The sequence below is a fragment of the Danio rerio genome, chromosome 7 (genome assembly GCF_049306965.1).
Source record: "Danio rerio strain Tuebingen ecotype United States chromosome 7, GRCz12tu, whole genome shotgun sequence".
NCBI lineage: Eukaryota > Metazoa > Chordata > Actinopteri > Cypriniformes > Danionidae > Danio > Danio rerio.
The window spans coordinates 16,802,360-16,820,215 of NC_133182.1; the positions used below are offsets into that span (position 1 = coordinate 16,802,360).

At 35.3% G+C, this 17,856-nt stretch overlaps 1 protein-coding gene across 12 annotated transcripts in view; it reads left to right on the forward strand.

The window, feature by feature from the left end:
* nav2a (neuron navigator 2a) overlaps positions 1-17,856 on the forward strand; it is a 386,862-nt gene that overhangs the window by 185,560 nt on the left and 183,446 nt on the right. For 4 of the 12 annotated variants that reach the window (XM_068222553.2, XM_073908171.1, XM_073908170.1 and 1 more), the window contains exon 1: positions 8,177-10,170. The exons of the other annotated variants lie outside the window; for them this stretch is intronic. In XM_068222553.2, the coding sequence (XP_068078654.2) occupies positions 9,955-10,170 (216 nt within the window). In that variant the 5' untranslated portion in view covers positions 8,177-9,954. Of the gene's footprint in view, positions 1-8,176; positions 10,171-17,856 lie in introns of those variants that run through there. 12 annotated transcript variants of the gene reach the window in all.

Sequence of the window (17,856 nt, forward strand, 5' to 3'; positions counted from 1 at the left end):
AGAGTTATTTGTGGTGTTTCTTAGTTAAGTTTGACTGGTGATTATTTCTCTTACCTAGAGTGAGTGATCTAAACAATGTGTGTGTGTGTGTGTGTGTGTGTGTGTGTATATATATATATATATATATATATATATATATATATATATATATATATACATACATACACACACACACACACACACACACACACACACACACACACACACACACACATACAGTTAGTCAAAATTATTATTCTTTTTTTTTTTTTTTTTTTTCTTCAAATATTTCCAGAATGTTGTCTAACAGATCAAGGAATTTTTAACAGTATTTATTATAATATTTTTTCTTCTTATTTAAGTCTTATTTGTTTTATTTTGGCTAGAATAAAAGCAGTTTTTAGTTTCAAACCATGTAAAGTCAATATTATTAGCCCTCTTAAGCAGTATATTTTTTGGTTGTCTACAGAACAAACCATCGTTACACATTGACTTGCCTAATTACCCTTACTTGCCTTATTAACCTAATTAGTCTATTTGAGCCTTTAAATGTAACTTTAAGCTGAATAATACTATTATCTGGAAAAATAGCATGTACTGCCTTCGGAGCAAATATTAAAACTATCATTATTATTAAAACTATTACTGTATGTTAATGTGTTCAAATCTTTTCTCCATAAAAAACTTCAACTGTATATATTCTTTTACTAAAAAATATGCAATCATTTACATTTTGTCAATAAAGTTTACTCCAGCAAAGGTTGAATTAAAGCTATAAAATATTAAAATATAAAGGAACCTTACATTGTTAATTTACTTGATATAATTTTAGTTTATTCATTTAAATCAGTGATCACTAAACTTGTTCCTGGAGGGCCGGTGTCCTGCAGATTTTAGCTCCAACCCTAATCAAACACACCTGAACAAGCTAATCAAGGTCTTACTAGGTATACTGTACTTGATTCATCCAGGCAGGTGTGTTGAGGCAAGTTGGAGCTAAACCCTGCAGGGACACCGGCCCTCCAGGACCGAGACTGGTGACCCCTGATCTAAATAATGCAATTTGTTTTAATAAATATTTGAAATAATGTATATTAATAATATTTTTTTATTTGTGTGCTGTATATTGAATCATCTCTCTAGTTTTCATTCCTCTTTTTATGAGCTTTTTTTAAAAATTTATTTTCTTTTTGGCTTAGTTCCCTTATTTATCTGGGGTCACCACAGTGGAATGAACCGCCAACTTCAATCCAGCATATGTTTCACACAGCGGATGTCCTTCTAGCTGCAACCCAGTACTGGGAAACATCCATAGACACTCATTCACACACATACACTGACAATTTGGCTTACCAACTTCACATATACCATGTTTTTTGAGGAAAACCCACGCAAACACAGGGAGAACATGTAATGACATGCCAACTGACCCAGCCGAGACTCGAACCAGCAACCTTCTTGCTGGAAGGCGATTGTGTTACCCACTGCTGCCCTTTTTTAGCTTTTTTAACAAGTAACAAGGTTGTCGTACAAGTGTGAAGTTGCATTAGTTAGATTTTTTTGTGTGGAGATTTCAAGGAACCATTTGGTAAAAGGAATGATTTTATATTTTAAATGATGTTTTCTATTTGAATATGTTCTCCGGTGAATGACTTTCTTTCCCTTTAGCTTCAGGATTTTATTGTATTTGAAATGGCACACTTCTCCAGGGTTTAAATCAGCCTTGAATGGTTTTCAGGTTCCAAAAATAGATTGAACTGGAAATATGTCAAATGGCAACCACAAAATCTAAGTGTTACCAAGTTGCTGTTATGACGTGTGTGTGTGTGTGTGTATACATTGTATTCCTTAGGTTGTGGAGATCAAATGTCCCCACAATACAAGTAAAAATTTAATTTGTAGTGAATCGATTTGGTCCTCATGAGAAAATCAATAAAAACAATATATATATATACTCTTTTTTTTTTTTTTTTTTTTTTTACTAATTTGAAGATTTGTAATGAATAATAATTTGTAATTGTTTTGAGGGTTGACTTGGGGTTAGGGGGGGCAGAATATATAGTTTGTAAAGTATAAAAATCATAATGACGATTGATTTACAAAATGTTCACTAAAAACAACCCAAATTTACACCAAAAACAAAATAATTTCTGCAATAATTGGATATTACTCTTTTACCTGTCAAATGAAATTGAGTTTCTGAGGAAGAGAACAGACCACTTTAAAGTATGAACTTAAGATAATGCCCCTGATGGAAGCTTATTCTACATTCTGATCTTATTTATTTAACTAATGCATTTTAGTTGCCTCCTTTAGTCATGCATATCTTTGCGTTCCATACTACGATTATACATTATGCAGACACAGAGAAATACAAAACATGCATTGGTTTGCATTATGCGTAACAGGATTAAGTGTGTGCGGCCGCTTCAGGAGCTGATCTGGGAACACTTGAGGACGTCAACACTCTGGAGACCCCAAATCTTCTCTTTACTTCGCTGCCTTTCATTTCACAAATGACTGAGCTCTGTCAGTGTGATTATGAGCGAGCATCTCCGCCAATCCATTAACCTGAATTTGGAATGTTGAGTTGGATCGGGCACTGCCAGTATGTTGGTTTAATTGTGATTGGCAGCAGTGCGACTGTCTGATAATATTCATTGTCTGTGGTAAACGTTTGCCTGAATTGCAGCTGTTTTTGGTTGGGTGTGTGGTGGCAAATACACTCAAAAAATGATGTTTGCTGTTTGTTTTAACTACTTCTTCATATTATGTCTTTTTAAACTCAATTCTTGAGTTGTTTGGGACAACCTAATTGTTGTATGTTCAATCAACTTAAATTTGTTGAAAACTCATAAGTTAGTTTAATTCCTTCATGTTTTCCCAACACAAATTGATTGGATTTTTAAAATATCTGTTTTTACTGAATCTACACAATTCTTGAGGATTGTTTTGGGGACAGTCTAATTGTTCAATCCACTTAAATTTGTGTATAAAAAATAGGTTAATCAATTTGTGCTGTGACAACATGAAGTGATTGTGCAGAATCCAGCATTTTACAGTGTATAGCTGTCATAATCACCAGCGATCTAGCAGATTCAGATTGCTGGAGAATTACAAATTTGCCACTGATATGAACTACAAATCCCATTATGCACCTCACACACACCAGTTCCAGTTTTCCGCCTGGTTGGACACACAGACTCATCATAGACTCATAATAGGACTATATATTCTACTCTCAGTCTGAAATACATGGCTGAGTCATCTTTGAAAAATTAGGTTGACAAGCAAGGTGAGGATCCACGTGCAGATTTAGTAAACAGAATAGTCAGGCAGGCAATGGTCAAAACAGGAGCAAACTGTAGCATACAGGTAATCCATAGTGTTGACATAAAAGCAGGCTAATGGTTGGGATAGGCGGCAAAACACCATAAAAAACCAAACAAAGCAAAGATCAGAAAAAATGGTAGGCAGGGCAAGGAAATGCTTTGTTACAGATAAACAAGACTCAGCAATGTGCGTCAGAATGTGAGCAGTGTAGACCAGGAGCTTGTAGATTAATGGCATAAAAAAAATTATTCTGCTGGGGATTTAAAGTTTATTAATTGCATTGATTTTTTTGTTGTTTTTTTTCTGTTAAATATATTAAGTGAGTTTAAAGGGCTCCTATTTTACTCCTTTACCAAGATGTAAGATAAGTCTTTGGTGTCTTCAGAATGTGTCTGCAAAGTTTTAGCTTCAATTATTTATTATACAATGCAGAATATGACGATTTTTGGCTCAGAGGACAGTATAACGGTTTTTGTAGCCTGTGCCTTTAAATGCAAATGAGCTGGCTTTCCCCGGCCACTGTTCCCACGTGTGAAGCAGGTATCCAATTCATTAGTCAAAAAACCAAGTAAGTGTATGTATAGTAGTGGGGTTTATTCAAGCCTTTCTGAAATGATGAGTCGCACACAAATGCTGTACACACACGTGCAGTACACACACACACACGTTTAACTTTGCATTGTTTTTGCTCTTGTATATTGTTGCACCTGATATATTGTTGTACTGACACTACATAGTGACTTTATTTTATTACAAACATGCACTGTTTTAAACTTGTAAAACTCATTTTCTGAGGTGCAGCTGATCGCCGAGAGTTGGAACAGATATTTTTCTTGCAGTTTCTTTGCAAAGCCTGTTCTGTGGACATGTTTATACACGTCACATCGAATACATGTTAATGCCCCCCCTGTAAATCAATTCGGTGGACGGGGAAAATTGCACTACTACGTCAAATTGTGGTGGGCCTTAAAGTCAGTGGGATTTGGATACTTTTTTACATCAGGACATTTAAAAAAAGAGACTTACTGTGTTTACATCACTCCAATATGACAGCAGACACGGGATACCTATACACAGTTCTGTCCAAAGAGCTCCCAAAAGTTAATTTTGCATCATTGGTGCCCTTTGAAGCATTCAGGCACAAGAAACATTAGCATTTGTTGCTTTAATAAAGACTAAATAAATCATATTTTTATAATGAAGACTGACAAGTGTTATTTTACAATAGATTGTTTAATATTTGGGTCCAACTGCCATGTTTTTCTCTCATTGCTATGGTTTTTCACCCCTAAAAAATCTAGTTTAAAGATTATTTAAAAAATGTATGCAGATGCACTTTGCTATAAAATATCCAAAAACATTCTGAAATATTGAATATTGAGAGTTATTTAAAGTATATTTCATATCACACCGTATATTGCTGTCATTTTGTTCCAATTTTGTGCAGCCCTAGTTCACCCAAAGACAAACACTTTATTATTTAATCTCATTCGAACATTTATACATTTCATTCTTTTGTTAAGCACAAAACAAGTTATTCTCAATAATGTTGGGAAATACAGCCATTGACTTCCATAGTAGGAACAAAAAAAATACCATGGAAGTCAATGGTTGTTTTCCCCCACAGCATTGTTCAATATATCTTTCTTTTGTTGAACAGATGAAAGAAAGTAATGTACAGATTTTGAACATTAAATGTGAGTAATTGATGACATGAAAATGAACTACCCCTTTAATGCCGCTCATCCGCCAGCGGGCATAAGATCATAAAATGTCATGATATTGGCTGCAGATGGTGGGGTATTGATCCAGACGTCATTATGGGGACATTAGCTGAGCATTACATTTCAATTGGTTGACACAGTAGTTAATGCATATGGACTGAGTGTTTGCAACCATATGTCATTTTGTCTTTTATGTTTCCTACAGCAAAGCTCAAAACATTGCAATATCAATACCAAAAGCTGTGTTTGAACTTAAGAGCCTAATTCGTCAAGTTTAGTGTGAGCAGCAGAAAATGGGTTTGATTTCTTCACTCTTTTATTTGTTATATTGTTATTTAATCTCATTGATTAAAAAGAATATATTTTTATCCTCACCAAGGCTGCATTTATTTAATAATAAATACAGCAAAACAGTAGTCATTTTAAACCTTATTTCAATATATTATCATTGTTTTGAAATACTATTTACTCAGTATATTAATTATATTGAAGCTGAATTTTCAGGCTCATTACTCTAGTCTTCAATGTCACATTATCAAGATATATAGTAATAATGTAATAAAATAGTTATATAATAATTATAATATACTGATTTTCTGCTTATGAAATATTTTTATTATAATCAATTTTGGCTACAGTTTAGATGCTTAATTTTTTGTTGTTGTTGTTGTTGAAACCATGAAACCATAAATTTAACTGGCAGCTAGCTCTCAGCAACTCTTACATGGTTGCCCACATAAGCTAAGCAGGGCTCCGCCTGGTATGTACCAGGATGAGAGTTCATAATAGGAAAGCTATTTTGCTGCCGGAAGTGGTGTTAGTGAGACCGGCAGAGGGCACTCAACCTGCGTTCTGTGTGGGTCCTAAAGACCCAGTATATTGATGGGGACTCTATACTGCTCAGTGAGCACGAATGAGATTTTAAACCAAGGTCCAGACTGCTCAGTGAGCATAGGATGAGATGTTAAGCCAAGGTCCTGACTTTTTGCGGTCATTAAAAATCCCAGGACATCCTTCGAAAAGAGTAGGGGTTTAACCCCAGCATCCTGGCCAAATTTGCCTACTGGTCTCTAACCATCCCCATATCATAAATGGCTTTATCACTCTGTCTCCTCTCCACCAATCAGCTGGTGTGTGGTGTGCAGTCTGGTGCAGTCTGGTGTGGTTTGGTGGCTGCTGTCGCCTCTTCCAGGTGCATGCTGCACACTGCTGGTGGATGAGGAGATTCTCCCAAAAATGTGTAAACCGCTTTGAGTGTACCAAAAAGCGCTATATAAATGTAAGGAATTAATTCATTAATGATGCACAATTCTCAGAAATAAAGATACCTGTCACTGGGGTGGTACCATTTGAAAAGGTATGCTTTTGTACCTTACAATTGCACATTAGTACTTCAAAAGGAATTTGTTCCTTTAGGGTTTACTTCTGTACCACTGAGGTACTTTATTATTTACCTTAAAAGGTACAAATGTGGATCTGCATTGTAAAAAAGTGTCCCTTTTCAAAAGGTACCACCCCAGTGAAAGGTTTTGTACCATTATTTTTGAGAGTGAACTGATGGTGCACAATATTTTAGTTGCTATATCAGTATCGGCTAATACATGTTTATTTTTAAAGCTGGCAAAGAAAAAGGTTATTCAAACATTTAAAGTTGCAATGTTAAAGTTGCAAGTGGTTAAGAATTTGTCAAAAAACATTATTTGTTTGCATTTAGTTTTTTTGTAATCAGGCTAAGAAAAAAATGTATATCAATATTTGTATTTAAAAGCCTATAAATTAGGTCTGGTGCTTATATACTAGTGTAATGCACAAGCCACTAGTTATCGCTGCCTTCTTAAGCCACACCTGCTGCGTTTTAACCATGAGAGAGAGAGAGAGAGATCATGGACAAGTGCATTGAAAATCCCTGCAGTCACCAGCTGAGCACCGTTCGATGCTAGTCTTACGTTTGCTGCTCTTCTGGCAAAATGGCAAAAATGCAGTCTTAATTACTATTTTCCAATTTCCATATTGAACGATAACAATATTTAAACAAAATTAGTTGTTAATGCTTCCAGATTTAAAAGAGTACCCCAACAATGACTGAAGCCACAAAAATTAGAGGGTCCATTAACAAGCATAACATTATTGACTGATAAATTTTTGCTGGTAGATCTCTGATATCAACACACTTTAAGATTCCCATTGTTGCACATTACTGCTGTGTAATTGGCTTTTGGACCAATATTAAGTAAAATAGTCCAGAGCTTATTGTTCTTGACATAAATTTTATTGCATTTTGATATAATATCATTTATCAGCCCAGCCCTACTATTGATCATATTTAGTTTTCCAGAAGGTTTCAATATTGATACCAAAAATCTTTGCATACTTTATATATATATTCACACATATATAAACATACATATTCAAGTCTTTTGGGATGACTATCTACAAATGAAGACACGTACAATATATGAAAACCTCTCATATACAGTATTTTTGATTTAAACTCTTTCCATGTCTCTCAAACTGCTTTTCAGTATTAAAACATCCATTAAAAACGCAGACCGAGAAATAATGATGGCTCTCTATGATTAATGAATGCTTACGAAGGAGAAGAAATAATGAGAGAAATACGAGATACACACTAATCCCTTGCAAGTAACCTTCGCCTCATTTGACTTATACTGCGTGCAGTGTGCCTGGAGGAAAGCCCACAACATGGAGAACACTGCGTCTCTCTCTCTCTCACACACACACACAAAGAGAGAGAGAAAGAGTCACACACACACAAGCTGTCAATTCTAATCAACAGCATTCGCACATATATGACACTAATAGTTCTTTCCATTCTCCCCATACACACACACATGCACATACACACACACAAGCTAATCATATCCAGCCTCTGCTGCTTCATACTGTTCGTTTGCTCTGACGTCAAAGATGGGAGGAGTGTGTGTGTGTGTGTGTGTGTGTGTGTGTGTTTATAGGAGTGTGTGCTGCACAGCTGAGAGAAACTAGTGCTTATATACTGGTGTAAGGCACAAGCCACTAGTTATTGCTGCCTTCTTAAGCCACACCTGCTTCGTTTTAACCATGAGAGAGAGAGAGAGAGAGAGAGAGAGATCATGGACAAGTGCATTGAAAATCCCTGCAGTCACCAGCTGAGCACCGTTCGATGCTAGTCTTACGTTTGCTGCTCTTCTGTATTCCTACACTTTTCCATGATTCTGTCGTTTTTCGAGACTTCACACACACCGGAAATAGAACTGAATCAAAACGGATTCACATTTGCTTCTCGAAGAGTCTCTTGGACTGATTGACATACAGGTGGATTGTTTTTATTTTTTGTATTTTTTTTTATGCTTACTTTTTTTCGAGAGTAAAATGCCCTAACAAGACCATTCGGACTGTATTTGGGAATATCTCAAGCACACTGGATGCTGCGCTGTGTATTTCTCACAAAAGATTCTCGAGTTGCTCAGCATACAGGTGGAACATTTTATTATTATTATTTTAATTTTGAACAGTAATGCCATAAAAAGATCATTTGAACTGTATTTCGGGAAGCATACTGGATGCTGTACTGTGTATTCCTTACAAGAGCTTCTCAAATTGTTCAGCACACAGGTGGATTTTTTCATTCTTCATTTCTTATTTTGAACAGTAATGCCATAATAAGACTGTTCGGACTGTATTTGGGAATATCTCAAGCATAATAATTGCTGAACTGTGTATTCCTCACACAAGAGATTCTCAAATTGCTCAGCCGACAAGTAGAATAGTTTATTATTATCATTATTTTGAACAATAATGGCATAAAAAGACCATTGGGACTGTATTTGAGAGTATCTCAATCACACTGGATGCTGAACTGTGTATTCCTCACACAAGAGATTCTCGTATTGCTGAGCATTTAGGTGGAATATTTTATTATTATTGTTTGTTTGAAGAATATTGCTATAAAAAGACCATTCGGACTGTATGTGGGAATATATCAATCATAATAGTTGTTGTGCTGTGTATTCCTCAAATTAGAGATTCTCGAATTTCTCAGCATACAGGTGGAATTTTTTAGTTTGATTATTTTTTTTGAACAATAATGATATAAAAATACTATTGACACTGTATTTGAGAGTATCTCAAGCACACAAGATGCTGAACTGTGTGTTTCTCAAACAGAGATTCACAACTTGCTCAGCACATAGGTGGAATATTTGAATTATTATAATTTTTGTTTATCAATAATGCCCTAACAAGACCATTAGAATTGAATTTGGGAATATCTTAATCATAATCGCTGCTACACTGTGTATTCCTTACTCACGAGATTCTCAAATTTCTCGGCATACAAGCGGAATAGTTTATTATTATCGTTATTTTGAACAATAATTGCCCTAACAAGACCATTTGGACTGTTTTTGAGAGTATCTCAAGCACACTGGATGCTGCATTGTGTATATTTCTCACACAACAGATTCTCGAATTGCACAGCATAAAAGTGGAATAGTTTGATATTTACATATATTTTTTGAACAAAACTGCCATAATAAGACCATTCGGATTGAATTTGGGAATATCTCAATCATAACAGTTGCTACGCTGTATATTCCTTACACAAGAGATTCTCGTATTGCTCAGCATACAAGTTGAATTGTTTATTGTTATCATTATTTGTAACAATAATGCCCTAATAAGACCATTCAGACTGCATCTGGAAGTATCTCAATCACACTGGAGGCTGCATTGTGTATATTTCTCACATAAGAGATTCTCGGACTGCTCAGCATACAGGTGGATTTTTAAATAATTTTTATTTTGAACAATAATGCCATAAGAAGACCATTGGGACTATATTTGGGAAAATCTCCAGCACTCTGGATGCTGCAGTGCGTGGCAAGACACGTCGGATTAGTTGTGGGTGCAGGTGAAGATGCCTGCTATCCTGGTGGTCTCTAACATGAAGTCTGGACTACCGAAGCCGATCCACAGCGCCCTCCCCATCCCTCAGGTGCCCACCCGAGCTGTGGCCCCCCGACCCTGTTATTCCAGCCCCCCGCAGAGCAGCGCTCATCTCCACCTCCAGAGCCAAAGCGGGTGGATGACAAGCAAAAACTATCACAATGTTGACAGTGGAGAGGACACACAGGTTAGAATTGCATGTGTGTGTGTGTGTGTGTGTGTGTGTGTGTGTGTGTGAGAGAGAGAGAGAAACTCATGGTCTTTTTTCAAGGAATTAAAGGGGTAGTTCACCTAAAAAAGATAAAGGACGTACTATTTATTGTCCTTCAAGGAGTTACAAACCGTCCTTTGAGTTTTCTTTTTTCTGTTAAACACTAAAGAAGATATTGTGAAGAAGCAGGCTTCCATGGGAAAAACGAATACTATGGAAGTCAATGGTTACCGGTTTCCGGCTTTCTTCAAAATATTTCCTTTTGTGTTTAACAGAAGAAAGAAACTCAAACAGGTTTGTAACAAGTAAACAATGACAGACTTTCAGGGGAACTATCACTTTAAGTATATAATCATATAAAATATTGTGATAAATATTGATTTATATCATGCTGGTATTAAAGTATGGATTCTTATAAAACACAGATGGTTATAAAGAAAGATATAGATTGAGATTCAGACGACATAATATATTGATCTGGCTATGTGAGAATGTATTTAAAATTGATCTGTTGTATTGCATGACATGTCAACATTACAGTACAAAATAGGTGTTTTGACATTATCTTCAACATTGTATAAGCTGTCGTTTCATATTATAAAAAAGTGTCATATTATAGTGAGGCTCTAAATAACCGATTTTTAGTTTGTTTACACGTCGTTCACGTTGACAATAAAAAAGGATTATTACACATGAACATTCTTACATACAGTCAATTTAATGCATCGTATTGTCTACTGCATAGTATCAAGAGTCTTTGCATCTTCATATCTTTCACAACCTGTTTATAGTGGAGCTTTGAGCTTGACAAACCACCTGTAGGAAACACACTCTGGCTGTTTCTCAATATGCGTTCTTCAGCGTTCCTGCGTCCTCCTGTTTTCGTGTAACGTCTCCATCAGCTGCCAAAGTTTAAATCCTATAGCAACAAGAATCAGTCCAAGGCACTCGAATAAAGTGAAAAATGTAAAAATATATATATATTTTAATTTTTAATTTTTCACTTTATTCGAGTGCCTTGTACTGATTCTTGTTGCTGTTTAGATGAATCCCTTACCCAAAGAGCACCGACCATACATTTGAGCTAACCCCAGAGCACTTTTTGTTTGTTTAAATCCTATACTCAAGACCGCAAGAACAGAGGATGCGTGAAACATCCCGGATGTGTTCTTGATATCGAGGAAGCACCAATGCAGACCTGAACACAGAACTCGCTCTAAAAGTCCCAGAAGTCATTGCGACTGGAGGTGGGAAGCGCAGCCTTTTATTTAGATTTATTATTAAAGTTAAGAGATATTACTTATTTATCTCAGGAGTTTCCCTAATTGAGATCTCAATAAAGGCATGAACACATTAAGGGTGTTTATTTTATATTATTTATTTATATTATTTATATTATGCAACCTATATTTGTTATGTTTTTATGCATAGTATAAATTTTGAAAAGGGGAAAACCAATAAATCGTTGTATGAGTGCTGTAATGTTTAAATAATTTTCCATCAATAATGCGTAAAGGTCATGTGACCATCAGGGAGAACGCAGCATCTCATTTCTCACAGGACGCGTTCTCTGTTCTCGAGGTCTCCCGAGTTCGTTCTTCCGAGGTCTTCACAAGAAGGCAAGTCCGTTCTCTGAGCTCTTGGAATTGAGAAACAGCCTCTGTCTTCTCCACATGCACCAGACACTTTTCTTCAAACACTTCAAATCCAACACTGAATACTTTATGTAGCACTGACATAAAAACAAATATACTCACATTTTCATGCTACCAACAGCGTATGCTTTAGTAAGTGCGCTGGCATTGTACTTTTTTATGTTTCTTAGATTTAAACTTTGTCAGTTACTTAACTATTGCTAGAATTAATTATACAATGTCGCCCAGTTAGTTTCCAATATCGATTGATAGCGATAATCTTTGAATCCACTGATAACCGAAATGTTGTGTTGTGCGATTAATCGATTTTGCCAGCACCTGCATCTGCTTTTAGATGGAGCAGCAGTTGTTAGCATAGTTTACTGACAAGCTACGCAACAAAATTAAAGGTGATTTAATCGTGCGATTCTGAAATCGAAGACATTTGTTCTGCCATTTGACATGTTTACATCACTTTTCAGTGAACAATGACTCTGTGTGGCTGCTATATCTGAAAGTATGTGAATATACCATATTTAATGACATGTTTTTACTCCAAACTCAGCTCATAACTTTAGTAGAGTGTTGGAAAAAAAAGATTACATGACTACTGTCATTTTGACGTATGTTACATGTCAAATGGATGTCGTTTTGACGTTAAGGAAGTTTACATGCTTTGTAAGGATACAACATTTGGAATTTGGAATGGAAGCTTTTAGATGAACAAACCTGTTCCTATATTATACGTTTTTTTGTCGTTTTTTTTTTTTTGGTGGTCAAAGGGAGATCAATGTGTGGATGTCAAATAGACATCAATGTTTTGACATCAAATTGTTTTTAATTGTATGTGTTTTTTGACATTGTTTTGACATAAAGTTGTCCACTGGGTGATCACAGAGCTGTGTTTCCCTGACAAGATGTGCATGAGAATTGCAACTCTTGCAAAATCGTATTTTAATTTTAATTTTAATTTGTGTAGCCCTAACCAAAATACAGGGAAGTCTTTGCCTTGTATGGCTAAAAGCAGATGCTCATCTCCACACATCAGCAGTAAACCTGTACATGTTTCTCTCACAATACTATGACACTGAACTTTTACAAGGGCGGCATGGTGGCTCAGTGGTTAGCACTCTCTCCTCACAGCAAGACGATCACTGGTTCAATTCCTGGTTGGCATTTATGTGTGGATTATATAAGTGCATGTGTGAATGCAAGAGTGTATGAGTGTTTCCCAGTACTGGGTTGTGGCTGGAAGTGCTCCGTTAAACATATGCTGAAATAGTTGGCTGTTCATTCCGATGTGGTGACCCTGATAAATAAGGGACTAAGCCGAAGCAAAACGAATGAATGAATGAATGAACTTTTACTGCATCAATGTAGCATTGTGCTGTTGGAGACATCCATGACAGCTAAATCACAATAATAATTGTGGTATATTTAAAAGTAAAACCGTGTCACTTTTTTGAAAGCCTATTGGAAGAGTGTTTGTTTTACTAGCCTGCGAGTGTTGAGCTATTGTGTGTGTGTGTTTGTTCTCCAGTCATATCTAAGCAAGCCAGGGTGACTCGGTTTATTTTTGAGTTAGTAAGTCTGCTAGGCAACTCTCTCTCTCTCTCTCTCTCTCTCTCTCTCTCTCTCTCTCTCTCTCTCTCTCTCTCTCTCTCTCTCTCTCTCTCTCTCTCTCTCTCTCTCTCTCTCTCTCTCTCTCTCTCTCTCTCTCTCTCTCTCTCTCTCTCTCTCTCTGCAAACATGCTCAAATGCCATTTAAGGCTTTGTCAAGAGAAAGGAGAGTGTGTTCTTGTCTGTGTTCTGACAGGAGGGTACAGATTGGACAAAAACAATCTAGGAAAACCAAGGAACTATAGTTTGGCCTTTGGATGCATAACTAAAGTGAATTAAATCAGACTAACAAAAAACAATGATGAAAAAGGTGAAGGTAACCGGTTTATATTCATTTTTTAAAAAACACAACACCAATGTAATAAATGTTTTGGTGGTGTAATGTTTTGGGGATATTTTCTTGGCACCCCTTGTCCCCATTAGTACCAACTGAGCATCGTGTCAACACCACAGCCTACCTGAGTATTGTTGCTGACCATGTCCATCCTTTTATGACCACAGTGTACCCATCTTCTGATGGCTACTTCCAACAGGATAACGCACCATGCAAGTGCAAATCATCTCAGACTGGTTTCTTGAACATGACAATGTGTTCACTGTACTCAAATGGCCTCCACAGTCACCAGATATCAATACAATTGAGCACCTTTGGAATGTGTTGGAACAGGAGATTCGCATTATGCATGTGCAGCTGACTAATCTGCAGCCGCTGTGTGATGCTTTCATGTCAATCAATGTAGACCAATGTCTCGGAGGAATTTTTCCAGTACCTTGTTGTATCTATGCAATGAAGGTTTAAGGCAGCTCTGAAAGCAAAAGGTAGTAAGGTGTACCTAATAAAGAGGCCGGTGAGTGTGTGTTTGTGTGTGTGTGTGTAATGTTTATATTTAACATAAAATTTAACATTTACTTTTATAAATTTATGTTATATATATATATATTTTAAAAATTAATTATATTTAACATAAAATTATATATAAATATTAATATGTATGTACAAATTTAAAAACGATATACATGTGATTTTATTTTGTTAACGATTAGTCACTATTAATTCATTTAAAGAATTAACTTTTATTTTCTGAAAAACACATGCTCTAAATGGAATTTGTGTTGTCAGACCTTTATTGAATAAAACAAATATTAACATTTTAAGCAAACCTATACCAAAAACAACCCACATGTAATCCATAGCTGTGTACATATGAATGATTCAAAACAGACAGGATTGATTTTGAATGTGAACTGCTTGGCTAAATCTGAGTGTGGTGAGTGTTATTTATCACTGCACAGCATTGCACAGTGATTGTGTCGACGGTGCACATTTAAATCTGCAGCTCTGGCTCACTAACACAGGCTTTAGCAGAATCACGTCTTATACTGAGAAACTGTAAATTTAGCTTGTGTGTGTGGCGATCAGCTGTGCTGGCGGTCTGCGTTTAGAGATACTAGATGATGCATATGTGTGCGTGTGTTTATATATAGTATGTGTGAGATACAGTGAAGGTAATAGTTGAATGTGTACTGTACATACTGTATATTTATAGGAATTTGCTCTTGCATTTCAGAAAAAATAAATGCTATTGTTTAGGGGATTCATATTTATTAAAAGACACCTGAGTGGGGGAAAATGTTTCTACCGAAATACTATGCAGCAAAATTGATTTCATTATCGATCGTCAACGCAAATCAGCTTAATAATTAGAAGTATCATTAGTGATTGCTGCTAAAATGTATGAAAATAAACGTTTATTTGATTTTTATTTAACATTTAGATAAACATATGGGGTGAAGTCATTTTTTCTGATGACATTTCTTCCAAATTTCTAATTTACACATTGTCATTTAGAGCAGTTTTGCATACAACAACTTAGGCATGGTTTCTTCTGTAGATTATCGAGACAAAATATTGCTTAAAGGGGCTAATAATTTTGTCCCTGAAATGGTGTTTTAAAAATTAAAAACTGCTTTTATTGTAGCCAAAATAAAACAAATAAGCCTTTCTCCAGAACAAAAATATTATTAAAATATTAGTAAAAATGTCCTTTTGCTCTTTTAAACATCAGTTGGAAAATATTTTAAAAAGAAGAAAACAATTTGAAAGGGCTAATAATTCTGTAATAATTCTGACTTTAACTATATATATATATATATATATATATATATATATATATATATATATATATATATATATATATATATATATATATATATATATATATATGAGCAATTCCATGAAAATGTCAACCTTATCATGAAAAAATAAACTTTTGACCAAAATAACAAAACCTATTTCAATTTGCTTATTAAGGTCTATATTTTATTGTTATGATGTGCTCTTGTTGAATTTTTAAGGAAATTGTTTTGTTTATCCATGAAATATGAGGATTGTGCCAATGCTAATTTTCATTATCATCCAACCACTTTTCGTGCTTTCAAAAAAGGGGTTAAAGACTCACCTTTTCCATGCTTTATGTTAACAGTAATCATTCTGCAGAAGGATTGGAGTCTGTAGTATAAATAATTATCCTTACTTTTTCATAACATTATTGCCCTTTTGATTTATTAGCTACATATTAAAGACATCACGCAGCTTCGGTCACGTGTCACGTCCGTAACGATTTAATGAAAAAGTTTATATTGTGGAATAAATATTATAACAAATAAAATGAAACTTTGTATACAAAGCCAAAATATGTCCATACTAATTATGATCGCCAACTCATCTCAGGTCTTTGCTCTAAACAACCACAATTTTGCGTTACGGACGTGACCATTTTTGAACTCCTTATTAATATAAGCCAATGACTAGCGCATATTTGTTCATTATGATGCTGCATTACAATTACTGACTTACATTACATAACATCCATATGTTATATCAAGAACTGAACATTTCATTTAACTATAAACCACTTTAGTAACATTTCAGAAATAAATGTTTAATAAGAAAACAACATTTTACATATTGCCATAATTGGCCATAATGACTTAACCTATTTACTCCGTCTTACTTGCGGTTCATGTGCGCACGCGCTGCCTATAATGACAATGAACCATAAGGCTTTGAACCTATACATTTTGTAAAGTATAGGCTAAGCATATAACAATTTTGTTATTTACATGTGATACTGCATTAATTTGCATACATGTTTTATAAGCTGTAAAATGAAAGCATCAGTTTGGTGCGAAGTTATAAAATATTTGTCTTTGTTTGATTTGTAGATTAGGCTATTTAAAATGTATATAAGAACTATTAATAACTGTTATTTTCGAAATGGAAAAAAGGGTGGTTTGTTGATAGTAGTCTGCACTAAATCATGAATATGCCTAGTTGAGTTTATGACGCGGCTCCAGGCAGCACAGACGACCAGGATCAGCGCTGGTTCGTCAACTCCTGTGTCAAACTGTGGCCAGAAAATCCTTCTTTCATTTTGCTTTTTTGGCAAAAAAACATCTGTAAGCACGTGTGTTTGCACGTGTTACTGTCATGCGAGTTAACAAATATGTGTTGCTCATAAAAGCCGATCCCAACGAACGCGCTTCTTCATTCCAGAGACGTGAGGCGCTCCGCAATGCATTTTATGTTGACAAGAAGAAAAGGAGCACGGTGCTCTTTTGAATGTCACTATAGATAACAACTGAATCAGCTGGTCTATTGTGCGCGAGTGTTGCTGTCAATGTTTTCATAATTAAATTTTTTAAATAACATTATGAAATTCAAGATTTGTAAAGTCATACAACTTTGGATGACTTAAAACAGCGACCACAAGTCTCTCCGTCATTAAAAAGTTCGCCGTAGTCATCTTGACACTGCTGTCACCTCCAAGGAAACCCCTCCTCTGCTTTCGTTTGATTGAAGAATGAAAGACACCACTGAGGTAACATGCTTTTCTTCTGGAGCGCACAAAGCGCGCAATGACAAAACGCGAGGCACGCAAGGCGCATAATCAATAACCTCCATGCATTTGGTCTTTTCCCACTGCTCAAAATGCGCACGCCGCGGGTCAGGCCACAGCGGAGTTTTCATTTCATAAAGAGCATAAATATGTTTTTTATTTCATTAATTAAATAACTATTTATAAAGATAAATTATCAAAGCGACACAATTTATTTTCCAAGCTTTTTATCCAAAATCTAAGCACTTTCAAAGCTTGAAAATTGGCTATAGCCTACATTAAAATTGAAACATTTTCAAAGATTTCCAGCACCCGGCAAATGCACTTGAGTGCTTATTAAAATTATTTTAATAAGAATAAGAATAAAATAAGAATAAAATCTTGATATTGATCTAAGCTTTAACTACATTATATGAGTATTAAATTTGTTAGAAAATCGATAGGACCTGCAGCTGTAAATATTTAATTCAATATTTTACACAATCGGTTATGAACTATAGCCTAAAAAT